Source organism: Chelonoidis abingdonii, chromosome 18 (genome assembly GCF_003597395.2).
Source record: "Chelonoidis abingdonii isolate Lonesome George chromosome 18, CheloAbing_2.0, whole genome shotgun sequence".
In the NCBI taxonomy this organism is placed as follows: domain Eukaryota; kingdom Metazoa; phylum Chordata; order Testudines; family Testudinidae; genus Chelonoidis; species Chelonoidis abingdonii.
The window spans coordinates 16,532,248-16,555,651 of record NC_133786.1 but is presented as its reverse complement, the minus strand read 5'-3'; the positions used below and the strand labels follow the sequence as shown (position 1 = coordinate 16,555,651).

General features: G+C 44.7%; 1 protein-coding gene across 3 annotated transcripts in view; it reads left to right on the top strand.

The window, feature by feature from the left end:
- Positions 1 to 271: 271 nt before the first annotated feature.
- Positions 272 to 23,404, top strand: part of ZBTB16 (zinc finger and BTB domain containing 16) — a 177,171-nt gene continuing 154,038 nt past the window's right edge. Inside the window, exons 1-2 of one of the 3 annotated variants that reach the window (XM_032796119.2) lie at positions 272 to 434; positions 3,250 to 4,568. In XM_032796119.2, the coding sequence (XP_032652010.1) occupies positions 3,322 to 4,568 (1,247 nt within the window). In that variant the 5' untranslated portion in view covers positions 272 to 434; positions 3,250 to 3,321. Of the gene's footprint in view, positions 435 to 1,658; positions 1,811 to 3,249; positions 4,569 to 23,404 lie in introns of those variants that run through there. The other 2 variants (XM_075073466.1, XM_032796120.2) reach the window with 2 other exon arrangements.

Below are 23,404 nucleotides of genomic sequence, written 5' to 3'. Positions count from 1 at the left end.
AAAGTTTTCCCCTGCAGGCTCTCCCCCAGCCCCCCTGGCAGGGTGGAGGCTCCCAGCAGAGACCTCAGCAGTTAGGGGAGCAGGCAAAGATCAGCTGGGCTCCGAGGTGGGTGCCTGCGGAGGGCAGGCTCTGCGCCTATGGGTGGGGGGCGGGAGCAGGGTGTGGGACGACGGTGTGGGCACAAGCCCCGTGCCAGCAGTAAAGATGGTGCCCGGGCCGGGCTTCGCTGGGGTGGGAGCGGCCCTGACGCGGGGCGCAAGCCGGCACGTCAGTCAGCGCGGTGTTGATTTGCTAACCTTAAAGCAGAGAGGAGTTGGAGAGGATGAGAGCGGGTACTGCGAACTGCCGGATTATGCTGCTGCTTTAATAACAAGCAACAGTTCCACCGCCAAGCCCGCCCGGCTGCCGGGAGCCTCCTGCCATGCACTAGACAGTGAGTGCCCGGGGGTGGTTGTAGGAACTTGCTGGGAGCTCTGGAGAGGAGGTGGCGCGGGGAGGGGGGTTGTGTTTGCTCATGCATGGATGCACGGGGAGAGGGATGCAAGGAGATAAATTGTCTCGCCTGTCATTTCTGCACCTAGGCGGCTCTCCCTGGGGGAAATTGGGCGGGTGATGGTTAACTGGACACTGAGGGAGTGGGGTGCTTGCAAGGGAGGAGGGAGGACTGGGGACGCTTTGGGTTGCGGGGGGAGCTGGCAGGAAGATGAGAAGCAATTGTTGTGATGTTCTGGCTCATATGTATTCTGAAGGGTTCGCAGGAGAAAAATGTGACTTCCCTCCTTATTTATTCGGTGCGTGGGGAGGTGGAGCCCTGTGATGGTTTCAGAGCGAAAAAGCTCGTTTCAGGGCTGGGGAGGGTTAACGGGAGGGTTGGGGAAGCGATTTGCCTCTTTTTTATTATTATTTTAGTTTTGCAAATAGTGTGTCGGGAAGGTTGGGATCGAGCCGGCACTTTGCTTTTCTGTCTCTTCAGCCTCGTTTGCTTGGAAAGATGCAATTTCAAACAGAAAATGTTTGGTGCCCGGTGTTGTAAGGAAAACGCCTTTGTGCAGTCTAAAAATAAAAAATCCCCCCGGCTGGGTTACTTCCAACCTTTGCACCTGATGAATATGTTATGCCTTGTAAATACAGCGGGGTCTGTCTTTTAATTGTCCAGCTCAAAACTTCCTTCGCCGGGTGCAAATCTCTATCCCTGGCGGTCGCTGGCCAAGTTGGGAGCGAGCAGGATAAAGAGCCAAGCCGGAGTGTTACACCCCACAATCGAGCTTGCTTTGCTCCCCGGGCCTGCGTGACAGCTCCACGGACCGGCTCGGTCCATGGTGGTGTTGCTGCATGTAATTCAGGCCGCTCTGCGTTTGATCTGGATTATTTCTGGTCAAGTGCTGTTTAGCTGAGACAAATACCCCCCCCCCCAGTTCCCCGAGAGTCGTGAGTGTGGAAGCAGCTATTGCGAGAATTACAGTATTTTGCATCCCATCTTCCAATGTTCCCCTTTCTTCCTCTGCGCGAGGAAGTTGGCGCTTGTTCCGCGGTTTGACCATTCAGCGCAGGCGGTGGGTTCGGAGTGAGGGAGGATTTCAAACGCCGTCGGGTTATTTTATTTATTTATTCGATGGTGGTGGCTGAAGTTTGTTGAAAGCGACCCGAGCAGGGGCGGGGGGGGACTGGTGATTATCTTGTGCGATAGAAGCTGTGATTTTCATTGGCTCCAAAGTGTGGAGCTGGGCTCTCTCCTCTGCCCAATAACTAAAACAGATGCGGCTGGTTTCCGCGTGATTTGTGTTGGTGGATGTGTGGGTCCCGGAGGGGGTAGGTGTTCTCTGGGGGTGCTTGCGGCGGGAGAGGGGGGAGGACGAAGACACGCTGCTGAAACTTGGTCTGAGCAGCCCCAGTGCGGAGCTGATAAAGGATTTTAATAGTTCACTCATTAACCCTTCCAGCTCGCCCCTGAAAGCTTTGTTCTCGGCGAGGTGCCTCTCCCCAGGGCTATGGAAGGGCGGACAGCGGCGGCTCTGATGCTGATGCTGAAGCCCCAGCCGTAGCGCCGGGTTGGGGGCGAAGCTTGACTGCTTTCCCATCCCTTCCCCGATCCACCATGTTCCTGCCCTCGCCGAGGTGTGGGGGGCAGCTGGGGCCCCAGGCTCGGAGCCCCCCGAGGCTGGGTTTGGGGCAGGGATCACGGGCGGGAGCCGGGGCTTGGAGTCCCCTTTTGGAGGGTTTGGGGGTCTCGCCCGAAGGCTGAGCCTGGGGGTGTCTCCGGAGCTGGGTTGAGGGGGTCAGACATGGAGGAGGGGAGCCGAGTGGGGGGGTGTGTGGCTCCAGGAGGGGGCCGATCTGAGGGGTTCCTCGGGGTCCCCCTCGAGCAGCTCCCCCGTCCCTGCTCGCAGCTCTGCGGTCGGCCCGGGGTCCAGGGGCGAAGCGGAGCGTCCGCCCAGCGGGACCCCTCCTGCTTCACGCCCCTGGGTGGCCGGGCACCAAGCGTGCGGGGAAGGGGGCGAGCCGCTAGGCTGTGAGAGGAAGCGAGTCCCCAGGGCACAGACCCCCCCTTTCCCGGGGGGCACGAGGGGGCAGCGGGGTGGGGCTCAGAGGAGCACAGATTCCCCCCCTTTCCCGGGGGGCACGAGGGGGCAGCGGGGTGGGGCTTAGAGGAGCACAGATCCCCCTCCGCCCCGTTCCTGGGGGCATGAAGGGGCAGCGGGGTGGGCCCTTGTGTGAGGGTGTGTGAGTGTATTTAGGGGAGAGGCCCTGCGGGTACCAGGTGTGGGCAGGACTCTCTTTGTTGGGGGGTTGGGGCTCACAGGCAGTGGGGATTGTACCAGGCACAACAAGGTTTGCGGGTTTAAGGAGGGTGACTGATTTCTTTGGGGAGCTGGGGAGATGCCTGGACACTCCCTCCTTCAGCTTCCAACAACAAGAGGTCCCCCCTATTTCCTCGGGTTTCATTGTCTGTATGCCACAAAGGTACTGGAAGGTGACCCGGTTTATCGACCAGGTAAGCTTGCCTGTGCAAGGCCAAGGAGTGCTGCAGCTTGGAACCCAGCAACCCTCTCCATGTCCCCTCAGTGCCTTTCAGCGCTTGTAAAGGGAAGTTGGTTTGTGATGTTTTTGGAGCTTTTACTGCCACAGTTTCCAGGCTTCAAAACTTAGTAGTAGAAACTTTGTATTCAACTTGCTACCAGAATCCTAAACTAAAACTTCTTTTCCCCCTTTATTCCCCCACTTCTCCCTTCTCTGTTTTGTTTTCACAGACAACCGGCACCTAAAGCTAGTCCCAGATTGAGCAGAGAAAGACACCCTAATGACTAAATCTCAGGTGCACTATGGATTTGACTAAAATGGGTCTGATACAGCTCCAGAACCCCAGCCACCCCACGGGGCTCCTGCAGAAAGCCAACCAAATGCGCCTTGCAGGGACTCTGTGCGATGTGGTCATCATGGTGGACAATCAGGAGTTCCATGCTCACAGGACAGTGTTGGCTTGCACTAGTAAAATGTTTGAAATCCTGTTCCACCGCAACAGTCAGCATTATACCCTGGACTTTCTTTCACCAAAGACTTTTCAGCAGATACTGGAATACGCTTACACGGCCACCCTCCAGGCTAAAGTTGAAGACTTGGATGATCTTCTTTACGCAGCCGAGATCCTAGAAATAGAATATCTGGAAGAACAGTGTCTGAAGATCCTGGAGACCATTCAGGCTTCTGATGAAAATGATACAGAAGTCAACATGACGGATGGTGGCACTGAAGAGGAGGAGGATAGGAAATCTAGGTACATCAAAAACCTATTCATCTCCAAGCATTCCAGTGAAGAGAGTAGTTATGGCAACATGGCCAGTCAGAGTTTAACGGGGGCAATGGTGGAACAGAGCCCATCTGTCTCGACTTCATTTGGACTCTCTGCGATGAGCCCCACGAAGGCTGCTGTGGATAGTTTGATGACCATTGGGCAGTCGTTATTGCAAGGGTCTCTACAGCAGAACGCCTCCGAGGACTTGCACTCCACGAGCAGCCGCCACCCCAGTCTCTCTGAAGTAAAAACAGAAGTGATGCAAGTGGAGGAGGCGTCTAGCCATGAAAGCCCACGGACGGCAGAGTCCAGCACTTCTGGAGGGGACAAGTCAGATGACAAAAGCAAGGAAGGCCCTGGTACTCCCACGCGTAGCAGTGTTATCACAAGTGCCCGTGAACTTCATTATGCCCGGGATGAGAATCCAGAGCAGCCCCTCGAGTTGGGCCAAGGAGTGTCAGTCGGACCGGAGCACTCGATTTCTCAAAGTGAGAAACACCTGAGTATATATTCAGTGCTACCAAATCACAAAACTGACTCGATGCTCAGCATGCCATCCTCCATGACATCAGCTCTTCACATGCAGCCAGCTCTTGCCGTGTCCATGGACTTCAGCGCTTATGGGGGGCTTCTGCCTCAAGGCTTTATTCAAAGGGAGCTATTCAGTAAGCTGGGTGAATTGGCAGCTGGCATGAAAACTGAAAACCGAGCCATCGGTGAACAGTGCAGTGTTTGTGGGGCAGAACTGCCAGACAATGAGACGGTGGAACAACACAGGTAAGTCCTCTGTCCTCATTTAGTCTTGATGTGGCAGCACATCTTTCCTGACATTTGATGGTTCGTGTCACAATCAGCTTGTTTTATATTTTTGTTTAGTTGAATTTAGTGCTGGCTGGTTTGACCCCAGTAGAGGAAAGTGAATTCCATCTGGGGTAATTCACTCCTGTGCGTAGGGCTCTCATGAAGCCTATGCATCACTCTTCAGTTTCTGCTCAAGACATCAAGAAGTGGGACCTTAGTGGTGCATAGACCTCTTGCTGGCCCTCTGCACATGTGTGAATTTACTGCGTTCTCAACTGGGTAAAGCATTAACAAGTTGCAAACGAAATGGGTGGGGAGGTGTCTGGGGAGAGGATTATGATGGAGACCCTTTTCTGTGGAGAACTACTCTGAGCCACACCAACTTTACTTAACCAAGATAATGAGTTATGGTCACTACCCGGCCAGATTTGAGCCCACAACCCAAATATCAAAGAATCTGTATCTTCTTACCTGTTCCATAAGATGTGCACTTCCTTCTTTGGGTTGAAAAGAGAATGGCACTCAGCTCAGGCAGCAGTCTGTCCTTTTCTTGCTCCATGTCCTAACATGCATTCAGATGCCAGGGCTAGGTATGTGCTGTAATTGTGGGGTGGTTTTTTTTTTTTAACATTGGGTTGAGGCATGTTGGATTCTCACATCGTGCTCCAGGGACTCTGGGAGTTTTCTCTCTGCCTGCCGGATTGATATAGAGTGTAAAATTAACAATCTCATGACGCTACTCCCCATTGAGTGACTGCATATGAAATACTTACCTTCTTGCTTCTCAAACAAGTGTCAGATGATAACTTTGGTGTCATAGTGATCAGAGTTTGAACCAAGAGAACGTCCAGAGTAACTATACTGTCAGTGCCAAATATCAGCGGGTAGCTGTGGTAATCTGTATCCACAAAAACAACAAGGAGTCTGGTTGCACCTTAAAGACTAATGGATTTATTTAGGCATAAGCTTTCGTGGGTATCTGAAGAAATGGTTTTTACCCATGAAAGCTTATGCCTAAATAAATCTGTTGGTCTTTAAGGTGCCACCGGACTCCGTGGGTTGGTTGGTTGGTTTTTTTTTGTTTTTTGTTTTTGTTTTTTTTTTTACATTGTCAGTAGCATTTCTCTAGGTTTACACCTACTGTAAAGGAGATCAGAATACAACCTTTAATGGGTCTGTTGGAGCCGATCATGCAGGCTGATTTGCACAGACAGAAGGACCCCTGTACTTGCACAGTCCTCTGTTGGCTGGTAGGGCTCGTTGTGGGTGTAAGGTCTGCAAGTGAGCATCAGCTTGTGGGGTCAGGGCTCTGATTTTACTGTCTTAAGCTGTAAGAGCAGGAACCCTAACTTGTTCCTGCATTTGGATGTGCTAATATCACAGGAGTAGGAACTGAATGAACAGGCTTGCGAAGGGCTGCTCAATCCTCGTGCAGATATTCGTATATTTCTACTGACATGTCAGCATTTCTGTGTGTGTGTGAGCGCCATGTTGCGGCCCCTCTGTTCTGTGAGGGTGACAAAAGTACATGACAATCTGACCTCCTGTTAGTAGAATTCAAATCATGGATGATGCTAGAATTTCTAGGAGCCTCTCTGAAGTATTCAGATTGAGCGTCTTCCAGTATTTGAACGAACCAACACATTTAATTAGTTTTAATGTACATAACATACACACGAGACTCTGGCTGTTCGTTTCCTCACCTGTGTGTGTTGTAGAAAAACCACTCTGCTCTGAACTCTTGTTGTGCCATCCATAAATGATTGAGGATTATCTTTAGCTCATGAAGAGCCTCAGAACATCAATTGCCTGCTCAGCTTGTTACATTTTAAATACAGCCTGGCAGCATTAACTCTGGGATTTCCACCCTCACATGGGCTTGTCCGACTCTTCAGATGGCATCTTAGTGTAGTTTGTGACTGTGTGCACATTGTTATGCCAGCTCTATTTAAACAAATAGGTGATAGTAGCATGCCAGCAATCCCCATTGGCAAAACAGATTTCCTTTTTGTTTACTCTGATGGTATGTAAAAAGCAACTTCCTGCACTGTCATTCTAGAACATGAATAAAATCCATTAGAGTTTGTGTGTGTGTGTGTGTGTGTTGTTTTTTTTTTTTGGTTTGTTTTTTTAATACATATTGGGCCAGGGCCTGAGCTGGTGTAAATTGGAGCTAGGGCTATACTGACTTACACCACTTAAGGATCTGGGCTGATGTGCTTACTATAAAGTGATGCAGACTAAATGTCATTGAAAAGCAGCTGCAGTGCATGGCTGGAGAGAATTTGAACATGGCTATCTGCCATGTTCTTAAATGTCTTCCTTTCTCCTTTCTAAAGTACAAAGAATAACAATTGATGCTCCTGCACGTACCACAGAAACTATTTTAGAAACTCTCTCTGAGAGGTCAGCTTGGCAGAGATTAAATTGAGAACTTCAATGCTGAATCGGCTCTAGAGTTCCCATTGTTGATCAATAATCTTCCATCGTTGCTGAGTCTCATTGGGAGGTTAGAACCTCCGTAAGTCACACCCATGATTAGGAGACTCATTGTGAATGACTAAATGTTTTGAATGAGAGGACAAACATTTTAAGCCAGGTTTCTGCATCATGAGATGTACTTGTTTCTGTAGCTGCAAATGTAACTTTTGTTTAAATGATTTGCTACTTATAATGCGCTTCAATATTTTTTTATACTGTAATAAGGTCATAGTTCTGACCTATTCACAAATTTTGCACTAGTTTAAGTGTATTTTTTTAAACAGATTGAGTTTAACCAATGCCAAACCCTGTGTGGACACTTTTAACTTGATTCAAACTTGGTTTGTGTGTCTTTCGCTTGTCAGCGAATTTACCAATGCAAGCTGAATCCATGTAAGTCAACTTTTAAACTGATAAGAACGGCCACACTGGGTCAGACCTATGGTCCATTTAGCCCAGTATCTTATCTTCCAACAGTGGCCAGATGGTTCAGAGGGAATAAACGGAACCAGGCAATTGAGGGATCCATTCCTTGTCTTCCAGGCTTCTAGCTTCTGGCAATTGGAGTCTTGGGGGGACACACAGCTTGGGGTTGCATCCCTGACCATCTTGGCTAATAGCCATTGATGGGCCTGTGCTCCATGAATGTATCTAATTGTTTTTTGAACCCAGTTACACTTTTGACCTTCACATTATCCCCGGCAACAAGTTCCACAGGTTGACTGCGGTTGTATAAAGAAAGACTTGGCTTCGTTTGTTTTTAAACCTGCAGCCTATTCATTTCATTGGGTGATGCCTACTTCTTGTGTTATGTGAAGGGGCTGTATCACTTCCCTCTTCACTTTCTCCACACCATTAATGATTTTATAGACCTCCATCGTATCCCCCTTCAGTCGTCTCTTTTCTAGGATGACCAATCTGAGCCTTGATAAAAATGTTTAGAATGTCTTGGCCATGCTGAAGTTGCTGCAGTGTGGTTGTTTAGTTGCCAAGCTGCTTTGCAGCAGCTGTACATTTTTTATGTTTTAAACTTGAAGTGAACTTTGTGACGTACCAGCAGGTTCATTTTTAGCCCAGATGTAAGCTACAACTAAATGTCAATGGCTTCTTTGGTTTCTTCCCACCCTTTCTGCAGATTGGGTATACAGAACCTCAGCTCAAACATAGAGAGGTCGTCTGCACTGACTTGGGTACTGAATATTTCCATTTGCCCATGCTATGTTTGTGAGCCAAGACTGATGGTCTTTAAGGCAGTGAAGGAAACAATTGAATATGCAAGGCTGGGACAATTACATTTGGAAACAATAACTTCTGTGTGGGTAGAACTATTTTTTTTTTTTTTTGAAGGATGCAGATGCCTACAGTAGACCATAGTTGTGTCAAAACCACAGTAGAAGTGCCACTGGTTTACCATAGTATTATCAAGAACATATCAAGGAATCAATAGGTCCCCACAATCTGTAGTGTTCAGCTGAAATAGATTTATTTTTTCCTCTCAATTATGTGTTTCCTACAACTTTTTGTTAGTATAAGGATGTGCAAGTGGATAAAGTGGGCAAAAATATAATTCCTTTTGGCTAGTCACTATGTATCTGTACTATGATAGTGTTTTGAGGCCCCAGCCTAGATCCAAGCATCTAATAAGGGATGGTCCCCATGCTGAGGAGCTTACAGTCTAAACACGTCAGAGAGAGGGTGGGAGAAAGGAAATATTGTTAGTTCCACTTTTACCCAAGGGAAACCGAAGCACTGACATTGTGACTTGTCTGAGGTCATACAGAGAGTCAGACATACTTTGAGACCCAGGATATCTGGATTTAGTTCATATCTAGTGGCATAGTGACACAACCATCTTTCCTTTCTTGACAGAGTTGTCATCTTATGATGCCATTTTATAATATAATTTATTAATAAAGAACAGTTAATTATGTCCTTTTGGAAGCAGAATCATCACAATGATCTGTTGAAGATTTGGAGTCCCAGCTGAATTTTTGCCTAGAACATCTAGGCTGTTTTAAAGTCCATATTTTCTTTACTGAGCTTATGATTCTGACTAATTGTGTATTGAGTTTGCAACTTTATTCTCTTTTTAAATAAAAGATTTCCTTCTAGGTCCAGTGAAGTTCAAACTTAATCTAATGTTGGTATTGATTGCAGCTTCTAATTGCAGGAAAAAAGCTATATTCCAACAACCTTTTTGTATTGGAAAAATCACTCCTGAACTTTGAAAATAGCTATTATACTAAATTGAACGTCAGTTTTTCTATCATGAAGTCAAAATATTTAAACGTGCTGATACTTACGGTGGTTTTTAATTTTATTTAAAATTGGATTTCTTTAAACAGTGGAACAAACTACAGGTGCAAGATAAGATCCATAAACTTAATTACTTGTAAGGTATTCTCTTCCACCCATCCTATGTTGTTGTTGGATTGTATGCTTTTCAGTTCAGGGACTGTTTCTCTCTCTGTGTCCACAGTTTTGCAAACACTTAAGAATGTGCTTAACCCTTACACCCATCAGTAGTTGCATTGGGTTCAATGGGACTACTCTGGTGTAAATATTTAGAGGGTCAGGGCTTGCTTATTTGGTGCCCAAAGAAACAGCTCCTTGATCCTGACTGGGATCTTGAGAGCTACTTTAATATACAATTTGGCTGTATTTTGTGCACAGCATTGTATAATGTGGAGATCCTTGGATGCAAGGCAGTTCTCTTTAACAAGCAAGGACTGAATGGCAATCTGTGCCATATTTTACACCAACTATATAAATTAATGGTTCCATGACTGGGACAGAGTTACTTAGTGGTTGGGACAGACCACTGCAGAGTCTGGATTCATGAGTTCTATTCCCCACGTAAAATGCTTAAATCCAAATTTTCAAAATTATTCACTGGTTTTGGATACCTGACTTGAGGCACTTAAGGCCTGTTGTCCCTTCAAATCACTTACTGACTAGCAACTACTGTTTAATGCCAGTGGTACCATGAGTGAGAGTGGGAATGTGCCAGGGCAATTGACTGGTCACCTCCTCTGTGATCTGTGTCCAGTTGTAGCGTGGAATCCCAAATCCGTTCTGGCATCCCAGAATATGGTGCAGGAGATGTAGCTACAGTGCACAACCTATTTCTTTTTATATGCATGCTCCCTTTGCCAAAGCTCATTTTGGGGTGCAGTTTCTACAGATGCTGCGAATTTTGGGGAAGTCATTTGGAGTGAAGCAACCTTAGTTTAAATTTTTATAGAAGTTTTGGGATATCACATATATAAATAGTCAGTGAATCTGTATTTCTAACAATACGCAGTAGCCCAGCTTACCTTTTGTACAACTCATTGAGTTTTGCAGTCATGGCGGGGATAGACTCACCCCAATGTGTTTAATGATGAAATAGATTGGAAGCTCTTTGGGACAGGGACTGTCTGTTCTGTGTTTGTACTGCACCCAGCACCATGGGACGCTGGTCTATCATGGGGTTCCTGGGTGCCACCACAGTACAATAATTAATAATACTCTACAATGCTTTTGTAAGGGGGAAAAATCACAATACTGGCTACAAATGTACATGCAATTTTAATGCCACTAAACTTGTTGATTTTTTTTTTTTTTTTTCTGACTATGGAGCTGCGACAGGAAGAGTGTAGCGTATCTTAAGCAGCTGGATAGGGAAGTATAGCTGCTTTTTTGCTCACTCTTTGCCAGGCTCATCTCCATTTATCTTTTGAGTGGATTAGCTGACTATTGTAATATTAATGCCGTTAGATCCACTGGCACCGTGCAACATGTCACAGCGAGAAACAGATGCAGTATACCATTTAAGTAATAAATGTGATAAATCAGATCCCAAGTGCTTTGTGAGATGTTATTAGTGTTAATTTGGTAGCCTGATACAGTAGTTGTGGTTTTCTTCTGTTTGTGTAATTTTTTTTTATTTTAAGCAATCAGCAATACGTGTCGGTAAACTCTGCAGCAATCTGAATCAAAACAATTCCCCTTCCTCTCATCTCCCCCGCCCCCTAAACTCGGACCCTGATTATTTCCAGAGTTTGAAAGACAACTTAGCAGGCTCTTGTTCCTTGCTGATGGACCTTATTAGTGGCACCTGGCATCATAACATGTTAATAGAAACCAGCATTCTCCTACTGCGTCGTCAGTGACTAGTAGCTCTGTCAGTTTGAGCTTGCCATGCGAGGAAGTTCTTATTAGCTTTATGGGTAAGAGAACTTGCCCCCTTCAGGAAATGAATGTTGCAGTTAAGGTCCACAGCTCTGACCCTGATCATGTAACCTGTGAGCGCCAGCGGAGACCCCGTTCAGGATGCTTGGGATTTCAGGCTTTCTCTGGCTCTTGTCATATGTAAAGAGGGAATACATTGTGGTATGTTGCAGCCTTGAACTTTTGATTTATTCAGTGTGTGTGTGGGGAGAGACTTAACCATTTCCATACAGAGAACATAGCGTGAAGAGGGAAGAGTTCTTTTTAAGTGTACTATTTTGTTCAATCAATCAGGCATCGCTCTCTGCTTTCTTTAGTGATGTGGGAGATGGATGCCTCTTGAAAGCAGAAATCTAAAATTCATCTTGCCGGGAACAGCAATATTTCCCCAATTCCTGGTAGGAGGTTTTTGTAGTTTTCCCAGAGAAATACCATTGTTCTTTCATTGCAAAATTAAATCCCTTTGTCTTTTAAGATACAGATATGCTTGGGTGTGTGTGTGAGAGACTATAACCTATGTAATGCTGCCAGCAAAGTAGTCAATTTTTTCTCAACAAAAAAGTTCGTAGAGACTAATTAGTCTCTAAATGGTACTGTTACAATAAAGTGTCTCAGTAGAGTAAATACAAATATTTTGATTGGAAAAATAATTTTTGGTGGTTTTTTTTTTTTTTTTGCTATGCTCTTACTAATTTTTTCTTTTACCTTGTTTAAGCCAAAATCTGAAGGTACAACAAAGATGACTCCACATTAATGGATGAGGATGTTATAAATGCCTAGACAGCCCTTTCACCTTTCCAAAATTGTTTGTTTGTTTGCTTGCTTGCTTGCTCATGATCCCTGTCAGTTGCTTCATCTGGGCAATCCCTGTGTCTGTGCAGAGCTCTGCTGACTTCAGAATCAGAGCCCTGGGTTTTAAACCAAATATCATCCAGTTAGGAAGGCATTTTGTTTTCCAAAGTGTTCTTGTTTCATTGCCTTTAGGAAAAGGTCAGTAAGATTTACTGCATATTTATAGCTCTTAACTTGAACAGTAAACTAATATTTGGTGAAAGACAACTCATTGATTGTATGGGAAAATGGGCTGCAGAGATTGTGTGGTATTTCGTGGGTGATATCATAAATGTATTTTTCCTCCTCGCTTGGAAATGTGGCAGAATGCCCTACAATAACTTTGGAAACCTTAAACTTTTGACTATATGAGCAACCTTATCTGCGTGTGTTTGATACACACTCCATTAGTTACACTGTTCACTGTGTGTGTATAATGTGTTCCTTGTATATAGTAAAGTGATCTGCATTTTCCTTTTAGTTCATAATTAGCAACAATTTTACTCCTACTCTTCTTCCCCCCCACCCCACCCTTGACAGCTTCAAGAGAGACTTTAAATGAGTAATTACTAAATATTTCCCGGCAGCCAAACACGGGGCCATGGCATCTCCTGTTCCAAAAGTGAAAAATATTTCTATTTTGCAGTTAATTTTAGTGGCAGGCAGATCATGTTAACTGGATGTAATTGCTTCCAGATATGGCAGAGGGTTTTGTGTGTTAGGATGAAGGGTCTGGTAAGTGCTCACTTCCTGTGTAAATTAGCCTATTCCATTCATTCTTTCATTCTGGGTAGTCCTGGATTGTGTCATTCTTCTTACAATTTTTTTCTCCTGGTCTGGTGTGAGGCAGCTAAGTGCTTTATGGTAGGTTTAATTCTTCGTTTGGCATTGGTCACTCCCTCACCTTTGCATGCAAGTCACCGTCAAAAGATCTAAGGTTGGCTTTGAATGCCTGTCCCAACTCCTCCAACATTTCCTTCTCTTCTAATAAAGCACAAAAGACCCTACTAGTGTGTATGCACATTGATTGTAAGACTGAACAACTTGTTTTTCAGTCATCACTGCAATAGTTTGAAGCTGTGTAGGGTCTTTTAAAAAAAATCCTTATAATCAGACAAACTTACATTTTTAAAACAATGCAACTATTTCTCCTGCACAGCAGCCACAAAGCTAGAAATTAGAATACTAGGGAAAGCAAGAGTATATTATCTGAAGCTTTCCCTCACTAACCTGTTCTCCAGTGCCTTGTGGGCACTTGTGTTTTTTTTTTTGTTTTGTTTTGTTTTTTAAAAAAGAGCTTTAAAACGCTTTGCAGGTAGGTGTCGCATAGTTCGAATAAACCACACAGCCGAGTAATAGGGAACTTGCACACAAGAGTGCTGACAGAACATTGCAGTTTTATTTTAGCAGAGAACTACTATTTTTGTTACTGACTTTGAATAAATACAGACAAAATTGTTGACGCTGCATGGTATTTTTTTTTTATAGTTGACTAAAAAGTTTTTCTGTTTTAGAGAGAAAACAATCCAACCTAGGCCTTTTTAACTAAGGCAATCATTTAGGATCCAGTGATTCCTTTTTAACTGTCTGAGTTTAGTTAGATGATGAAATACAAAAGAAAGACTTGTTTTCTTGTCAGAAATGTATTTGTTTTTATTTATGAAAAGGTTAACAGTTGTAAAATAAACTCAGACACCAAGTACAATAGTTTTACAACTAATTGAAACAACAAATATAAAGAGGGATGTATGTCTACATATATAAACACACACAGGAGGAAACAAAGTATGTTATATGGGTAAAAATACAAATGATCACCACAGGGATAGGATACTTCTATACAAATGTTCCAACTTTTGAACTTCTACGTTTCCCTTTGTATATGAAGCAGTTTCAGTTCAATAATGGAGTCAGTTCTTTTATGCTAAGAATAATTATGAAACATTCAACATCTTTATCCAGACTGGATAGTAGTTCTCTCTCTTAGGGCATTTTTAAGGTACCCATTATCATGGTATTTGAGGACTGGCTAGGAATCAGTAGTATGGGCTTCAGTACAACTATTTTTGTGAGCAGGGTTGTAGACTCAAGCTCACTGTCTTGTCTTTTGGGTCCAGCCTTTGTATTGTGGATGGAGTGTAGTGTAATCCATGTCATTTTCAATATAATGTTAACTGATTTTTTTTTAAAGCTATTCAACCATAATTTGTCCCACTATTTTAGTTGAGTTTTTACTGCCCCTTCTAATGTAGTTGGGTTTTGGCACATTTGGTTAACCAAATGTGTGTGAAATTTATACTTCTGAAAAATATTTCTGTTTAAAACAAGTGATAAAATGCAAGTTTGGCTTAAATGTATCTATTGAGGGTAAATATAAGATGCATTGCATTCATACCTATGTTAGCATAGGAGATTTGCTGTTTATCTGTATATATCAGTTCAACTGATAACCCTGTGGTCTGTTTTATCAAGTAATCTGTTCCTCGTATATAGCTAAACACCAGTTTCTCCAACATACAAAGATAAACTGCTGGGGAAGAGGCGGAGGCAGGCGGGGAGGATAAGCTATTTAAGGGTGATACAAAGATGTACAAAGCACCTGATGGCAGAAAGCAGGTACCTTATTAAACAATGGTTGTACTAAAAAAAAAAAAAGAAAAACAGTTAAAGTTTTTTTTTTTTTTTTTCCTGCCAACCCTTGTATTAACTTCCACAGTTGCCAAAGTTTTATGTTGGCCTTTTTGTCGGTATTGATAAGAAAGGAGTGGTGAGGTAGAAAGGTTTGTTTGTTTTTTGTGTATTTTTTGGGGTGGCTTGCATGTAATTGTCTTCAATAAAAAAAAATTTGCAGATATAAATATCTCTCTCTATAGGACTTCATAAAACACAAAGGTGTGATCAGCAGAGCTCCTGCTTGTTTGACCTATAAGGGAATCAGAAATTGAATGAATGGTGCTATTCCTCGTGCCCCACAATCTGTTTCCATTACTTGCCCAGTAAGGTCTGAAACAGAACAAATAAAGTGCTAAAGTTAGGTACCAGAGTTCCTATAGGAATGGGCCCTTGATATCTGTGCCCTCATGTTTGCACACCTTTGAGAGTGCTATTTAAAGAACAGTGGTATCTCCCTGAGCATTTATTTTACTATGAAGTAAATGGGAAATGCCACAAAGTCCACTTCTTGAGACAAGCTGGAGACAGCAAATAGCAGCACAAGTGTGTGTGTGTGACATTATACACACTGCATTAGGCCTGGCAACCTGTGTAACGTGGGTTAAAAGGCTTCTGTGCTCCGAGTTCTAGTCCTGTAGGGCAACTTGCACAACTTTTTTCTTTTATGCTAAACTCCGTTGCAGAGAGGTCTATACGAACGATATGTGTCTCTTGCATCCAGGTTCTAGGGTTCTGTCAGCCATAGTTACCTTAAAAATTTGCTAGGCACTAAATGAAAATATGCAGTTCTGGCCCGACTGAAATCGATAGGAATTTTGCCATTGACTTCAGCAGGGCCAGGATTTTACCCTCTAGGTTTTAAAATTGCACAAAAATATCTGGGTTACACTCTTAAAGGTGTATGAGAACCCATACACACAAACTTCATGCTCTCAAATGTACATTGTGTAATTGGATTGGTATCCTTTGAATTTTAATTCCAAGTTCTGTACTTTGTTCCCAAAACCACTCCTGCGGTTGCAGGGAGTTTTTCTTATGCTTATGCCGACAAGTATCACCTGAGCTTTTGGACATCTGTATTTGCAATGGCCCATATTCTGCACACTGTTCCCTCTTTCGCCCTCTCTTTTCTAATATGGTTTGCTATAAATAATGCATGGTGAGGAGTGTTAAGGAGGAAGCATGAGTCATTCTCATTGAAATCATTGATATAAATAAAAGCAAAGTGCTTACTATGTGTCTTTTTTTTTTATATGGTATTTAAGGCCAGGTTTTGCTAATTTGGGAGCAGCCAAGCCAAGCCTGTGAACTATAAGTATCAGAGATATTAGATTTAACCACAGCACAAGTTTATGCTTTCTTCATAAGTCACTCTTTTTGGAAATGCATGCACCAGGTTTTCAGGCTGACAACTCAGTTTGCAGATCTCTGAACTACATGTGGTGTTCTCCTCATTTTACAGGGCTAAGGTTTCTGGTTGGTTTCTTTGGGCACCCCATTCTAGATTAAGTCCCGAGTGCTGGGAAGTGTGGCCCCTGGGAATCCAGAATTGTTACCCATAACAATCCTCTTCCTGAAAACTACAGAGTGAAAGCAAAGGTGCTGAGCATCAGGTTTTTATTGCTGCTGGGCTTTAATACTCATATCTAGAAGAGACCTAGTTCCTAGTCAACCAAACCAATACACAAGTGTTATGAGTGCTAGAATTTCCTCTGGTCAGGCATGAAAATGTTTGTGCATGTTGAGTGCCACCCTAAATTAGACACTCCAGCTACCTCACAAAGCCACCTGGGTTGCAAAATGTGGACCAGAGTGCTCACTTGGGTTGCTGGCGAACTGGCACCTGTTGTTGCCACACAACTCCTGAGCAGTAACGCTACTTGGCATAGGGGTTTACTGTCAGTGCCTTCACTGTCATCCTAAGGTGGAAGGATGGTCTTGAGATTGAGATACTGAATTAGGGCTCCTGAGAGCTGTGTTCAGTTCCCAGCTGTGCGATCAGTTCCTTGTGTGACCTTGGGCATGTCACTTGATTGCTTTGTGCCTCCATTTCCCAATGGTTGAAGGGGAATAATTTACTTCCTTTCTCGACCTCGTCTATTTAGCCTGGAAGGTGGCTGGGACAGGGACTCTTGCTATTTATTCATATAGCACCTAGCACAATGGCATCCTGATCTCTGCAGGTCTTCTTGTGCTTCCATGACATTTATTTTTAATAACTGTTGAAGCAGCAGCTGCTTGGGCTCACACGTGAATGGCAATGTGTGAAAGGGACAGAGGAGTGAGACCTGATGAGCCTCTGGTGTGGTTAAAGATCTCATGCTGCAAACCACTGTCCATATTCCCCTTCCTTGGACCAGATCCAACTCCGTTTTTCAGCTCTCTGTACTAGATCAGTAGAAATATCTGCTATCAGTAGCAAAGGAAGAGACTCACATTGGCTAATGTGATTTTTATCTTTTTTTTAAGAGTTCCTGAATTGTTTAAATTCAAGTTAGCTGCCAGGGACTTGCTTGAGCTGCAGGAGTCTGCTGCTAAGCTGGGTTAGGTAGCTAACACCAGTGACGGATATCTTATCTATTGCTGGGTAGGGGCTGTGGTTGTAGTGTGCTACGCAACACATACAAACTGCCTTTGCGTAGGAGAGATAAGGCAGAGGCATTGTGTAATATCGGTTCATTGTCTATTTGCCAGTCCTCCTTCCCCAGCTCTCTTGTAACTGCTAACCTCAACAAAAGAACCAGCCCCTCTGCACTTGCCTAGAAAACTATTTTGAAATGCATTTCCATGGCCCTGCGTCGCTCTGCGTCTACACACTTGCGGCTGGCTGTAGGAAACAATGATAACACCACACATCATGGGCATTAGCGTGGATCCTTTTTTAAAAAGAAATCATTTTACACCCTGACTGTGTGTGTGTGTGTGTGTGTGTGTGTGTGTATATATATATTGTCAGTGCTGACCAATGACACTTGACAGTTGCATAAAACTCTTTTGGCTTCAGTCAGACTGAAGCCGCATTGCTGAGTCCAGAGATGAGGAGGGAGGTTACTGGCGCTCTGGATTCTAGGCAACGGAGGGGGGGGAAATGTCACGAAGGTTTGAAGTCGTTTGTTTTGAAGGCTTTAGAACTTGAACCGTTTTTTAAACCTTTGCCCATTTTTTTCCATATTTTCGTTGAAACACTTTTTTGTTTTTTGTGTTTTGTTTTTTAAATGAGGGGGAAAAAATGAAAAAATTTCAATGGCGCTGACAACTCTGTGGAAAAATGCTTTGAAAAAAGGCCAGTTTTTGGGTGCTAGGTGGAAATTGCAGCTCAGAAAAATTCAGTCAGCAATACTCAGTGTTTTGTTTTGTTTTTGTTTTTTTAAAAAAAAGACAGACAAACAAACAAACAAAAAACAACAACTTAGCTTTGAAATCAGGGTTGACCAAAGAATGGGCAACGGGTCTAAATGCAGTCAGGCACTATTTCATTGGGAATGCTGGCCCATGTGGAATTTTGATTGTCTTCTCCATGACAGTGGTGTAACTCCACTGAAATCATTGGCATGCAATAAAACGGATTGAATAGTTTTCATCAAAACTTTAATCCCCCCATGGAAAATGAATTTTTTTCACCAAAATGAAAATTTTCATCTTGGTAAAGATCTCCCAGTTTTTCAAGTGAAAAAGTCAAGTATTTTCACAGTTTAAATAAAAACAATTTTTAGTTTTGAGTTTCCCACTTCTCTTTTTCCTTTTCCCCCCTGTTCCCCCCACTTCAAAAAAACCAAGGTGGAGCAGGGGAGAGGATGGGAAAATGAAAGTAAAAGGAAATATTTGTTTTTGTATTGTCAAAAAACTCTTCTAAAGCGGTGGGGTTTTTTTTTGTCTCGTTTAAGTGTTTTGCAGAAAACTATTTGTGTGTTTCAATAACTCTAGTCTTAAACTGGTGTAATGAAGGGGAGAATTGGACCATTCACATCTTGGCGTGCCATGACCCATAAGCCTGAGTTGAACTCACAACAACTCTCTATTTAAAGATGCAGGAGGCTGCAGTCTGGCCACAATTTGTGTGTGGCTTGCACTCTTGATTGCCAGTGCAGCTATTAGCTAGACAAAATTTGGGTGCCGTTGCTTAAAGTGCTTGGTATACAAAGCAGAGTGCGAAGCACAGAGTGATCTCACTGCACCCCCTCTGTCTCCCACCCCTTTCTGCTTTTGCTCAGGTGCATGTTAGCTGAGAGGAGTCATGGGTCTGGGTGGTCAGACTGGGATTCCCATCATAATGGTGTTGAGACATACTCAGGTCTTCCTCCATGGGCTCCTCTATTTACTCTAGCTCTCGGGAGAGTTTGGAATGGGGGTTTCTGATTTAAAGCATTCAGAGGCAGTTGCTTCTATTGATTTTTAGCTTATCTGACCCTTTAGCTAGCGCTGCGCCTTTCTGTGTCTAACCAGATGTAACTTAAAGCAACCAAGAAATGTGTATCATCCTTTTCTTGAATTAATTAGGACTGGTAAATGCATTATTTAAAGTGGTAAAAGCCACTGCAGCCTCCTTGGAAACTAATGCAGGGATGGGTTGGTGTGTGCATCACAGTTCACAGGTACTGTGGGGCAGGCATGGGGTGTATGTGGGTGGTGGTGGGGGCGGGAGGAATGGAGTATGAGGAACTGAGAACTAGCCAAGTAAAGTGATACCCATATGGCCTGAAAAGCCACTGAACGTTGGTGGGGAGGGACAGATGCTCTTATCATTGATGTGGTCCCATAAATTGCTGTGGAGAATGCTATGGAAAGTCTTTGGCTCTGAAGCGCTTACTGTCTAATGCAGACAGATCTGATCAGAAGCCAGTGGTTGAGATGTGAGACGTTGCTGAGACCGGTCGTGTTGAAAGATTAATCAGAGAAGTGACACTTGTAAAGGTGAAGGGAGAGGGGTGGAATTTGGGGGAAGTCCACTGAGGGGCTGTCCCTGTCAAGTAAAAGTATGACACCAGGAATCAGGACTGCCGGGGGGGGGGGGGGGCAAGTGGGGCAATTTGCCCCGGTGGGGCCCCCATGAAAGTTTTTCGGTGCCCCTGGAGCAGGGTCCTTTACTCGCTCTGGGGGCCCTGGGAAACTCTGGTGGGGCCTGGGCTCCCGGAGCTTTTTCCGCTCTGGGTCTTTGGTGGCAATTCGGCAGCAGGGGTCCTTCCACTCTGGGACCCACCGCCGAAGTGCCCCGAAGACCCACAGCGGGGGGTCCTTCCACCCGGGAAACCGCCGCCAAAGTGCCGGGTCTTTGGCGGCAATTCAGCAGGGGTCCCCCTTTGTCGAAGACCTCAGGCCCCCTGAATCCTCTGGGTGGCCCTGCCAGGAATGGGGGAAGATGGCGACGGGGACCGTTAGATGAGAGGGTTTGGAGGTGCATGGGAGCTGGGGGGGTGAGAGAAGGGGTGTTGTGTGTTAACGTAGGTTTGTGTCTTTGTATGTAGGCATCTTGTCTCAGGGACTGACTCCCAAAACTCTTGTTGGCTTCAGTGAGAGTTTGGACTCTGGCCAGGAATACCAGACACAGTTGACAAGCTCATCTTTTGCGCCTCATTTTAATTGTTGTCCTAGCAGGCTCATGGGCGCAAAAGGAGCTTGCCAGCACCCACGGTACACTAGAATACAAATGCCCAGAATCGGACCCTCCTCCTTTCTTTTATGCTGCCATGGCACTTTCATTAGGATGCACTAAAAAAATTAACTCCTAGTCTGTAGGCATTGGTGAACAAAAGCCGTCTAGGCGCAGGGACCTGCATCCCAGAGTAGCTGAGCAAAATCTTCTTTCAACTTTGGGCGGAAAGCAGCCTTCTAATTAGAAGGAGCCTCGAGTGAGTGATGTGCTTCCTGATAGTGATGCGTTTGTGCAGAGGGCTCATAAAACAGCACACACAATTTCTTATTGTGCAGTCACAGGTATTAATGTATCAGACCCCTTGTTTACTTGCTTTGTCACAACCATCAGGTAAACCAGGCCAAGCACAAGGAGCAAATTGTCTCCCTCCACCCTCCCACTCTCATTCCATTTGATTGGCTAGCCTGGAAATGGAACTGATGAACTCCAATAAGCAGCCTTGAGCCAGAGCAAGTAGAGGAATTTGCTCCCCCCCCGCCCATACTTCCCCCAACAAACATTTATAAGCAGACTACCCATGTGGTCAGGGCTGAGTGTCCTGAGCTTGGCACTGGCTTTCTGGGCTTGTGTGTGTGTGTGTGTGTGTTGTAACAGCTATTTGTGACCTCCATGCCAGATTGTGTATGTGCAAATCTTGTGTGGTGATGGTTCTCCCACCGCCCCCTTATTGCAAAGGCATCTGTCCAGTTAGTGGTGGAAATCAGAAAAAGATAAAAACTGACTCTTTTGTAAAACAGACCTTTGGGTTACAGATCCTTAAGGAAAGTGGACCAGATCCTCAACTGCTGTAAGCCACTGTAGCCAATGGAGTGATGCTGTTTTACACGAGCTGAGGGTCTGGCCTAGTGTATGTAAAGCTTGAGGTCCTGTCTGCTCCTGGCCAGTTAAAGACCCCTATATTAGAGCAATGCTCCCGATTAATAAAGGAGTTGATTCAGGTGTCAGGTTTATTTTGCTTCCCTATAATCCACCTGCGGTTTCAACTGGATCCAGTGTTTATTCATTCTCTGTCTTAAGCTGGGGGCTGTTTAAACAGCTGCCACATTCCATCACAGAGGTGGCTGCACTTCCAAAGCAGGTGAAGCAATTCCCGAGCATGTGTTGATATGCGCTGCAAAGTGCATAAAGATCTTTCCAGGTGGAAGGCATTACAGCAACATACTAATATTAAGAGCCAGAATTCTGCTGGGTATACGCTTCCCTCCAGTCGCAATTGTAGCAGACCTGTACCTCACTTCCTGTGGCCAGAGAGCCTTGAAAGAAGTATGCTGCTGCTCGCCACAGAGATGATTCACGCTGCGGATGGTGAGGCCGTGGGCCTTGATGTCGAGCCTTTTGGGGACACCCAGCAGATCTGCCACAGTGAGAAACTGTAGCATGAAACGCTGGCGTCCCATAAGGTCAAACCAAGGCAGAGTGAGTGAGCATGAAGAGGTAATTGTGGACTCTGGGCTGGTGCTGTTTTGTCAGGAACAAGGTGAGGCCACAGAGGTGAGAATTGAGATGCTACAATGTAACGCAAGAGCCAGAATATGAGTCTCACTTGCCTAGCTGTAAATGTTGTTTAGTTTATGTTGTCATGGACCAACTTCTGTGGTGCTGGGCACTGCACAAACACCAAACAAGACACGCCCGGCCCCAAAGCACATAGTCTCTGTGAAGTTCTGAGTGCAGGCTGCAATTCTCTCCTTGGCACTGCAGCTGTTCAGTGGCTCCCATGCCAGCTGGCTTGCATGGTGCTTGCTCTTCTCTGAATGTCTAGTGAGGGGGATTTTGAGGCACTAGATCGATGTAAATGTGGCTCCAGTATCTATTACTTAGTCTGTCTGCAACAGTGCCCTGCCATGTGCAGCAATGGTGATCCTTCCTCCTTCTAGTAAAGGTTGAGAACACACCCCTCAGTGCAGCAGCCTGGTCCTCTTACCGCATGGACTGGAACCCCCAGGAATTGGCTCAGAGGGCCTCATGCAGACTTAGGTGCCGGAGAGAGTTCTGCCCTTGGCTCAAACAGTAGGGGAGAGTGTCCCATCCAGTTGGATTTACCTTTGTTGTGGCTCTTCCTAACACTGGTTTAAGACTGAGGGTAGGTCTATACTGGAGCTGGACAGTGTAATTTCCAGATTGAGGAGTCATACCTGTGAGAGCTGTGATCAAGGTAGCATGCTAAAAAGAGAGGGGTGGCCATGGCGGAAGGAGGAGCTAGTTGTCCTGAGAACAATCCCTTCCAAGACCATAGATGCATATTCTGGCCATGGCTATAGCTCTATTTTTAGTGTGCTGTGTGAAAATATCTTCTTTATGTCTTTAATTCCAGAGTAGACACACCCTGGGGATGCAGGCGGGTGGGGGCGAGAACAGTGCAGAAAATACTAGTTGTCATTGTAAATCTGAATTTACTAGCTAGGCTATATTGGGAAGGGCCACGTTTAATCTGCCACATCAGCTACCAAATAAGATACAAATTCTTTCCAGTTCTCAGTGTATTCAGCTTTTTGGTGCGTAGAGTCCACCTAATGAAAATGCTAAGAACCTCTTCATGGGCAACTGATTGCATGTGAAGTAAACACTGTAACTAGCACAAAATGTTGTAAACCCACAAGTATTCATCTGTACAAAGGGTTGGAAAAGTTGCATTTTTTAAAAAAGTAGTTTTAAATCCCAGATATTACTTTACCTGCAACCCTCTCTTCCCAAATTTGAACTTGTTCTCGCACTCTCCTGAGCTCTTCATTGCACAGTTAGGGATTGGTATGTTTCACAAGTCTGGGTGGGCTGGGAACAAGTGTCTAGTACTTTTATTTTTCTATGGATAATTGGCTCATTGTTTTTTTAGACTGCTCCCTGTCCCTGCCTTCTTGCTCTGAGATAAATCAAGATTGTGTCTAGCAACCCTTCACTTCGTAAATAAATTTGCCTTTGGAACACAATTCAACCAAAACCCAAGAAATATCTTCTTTTTTAAAAT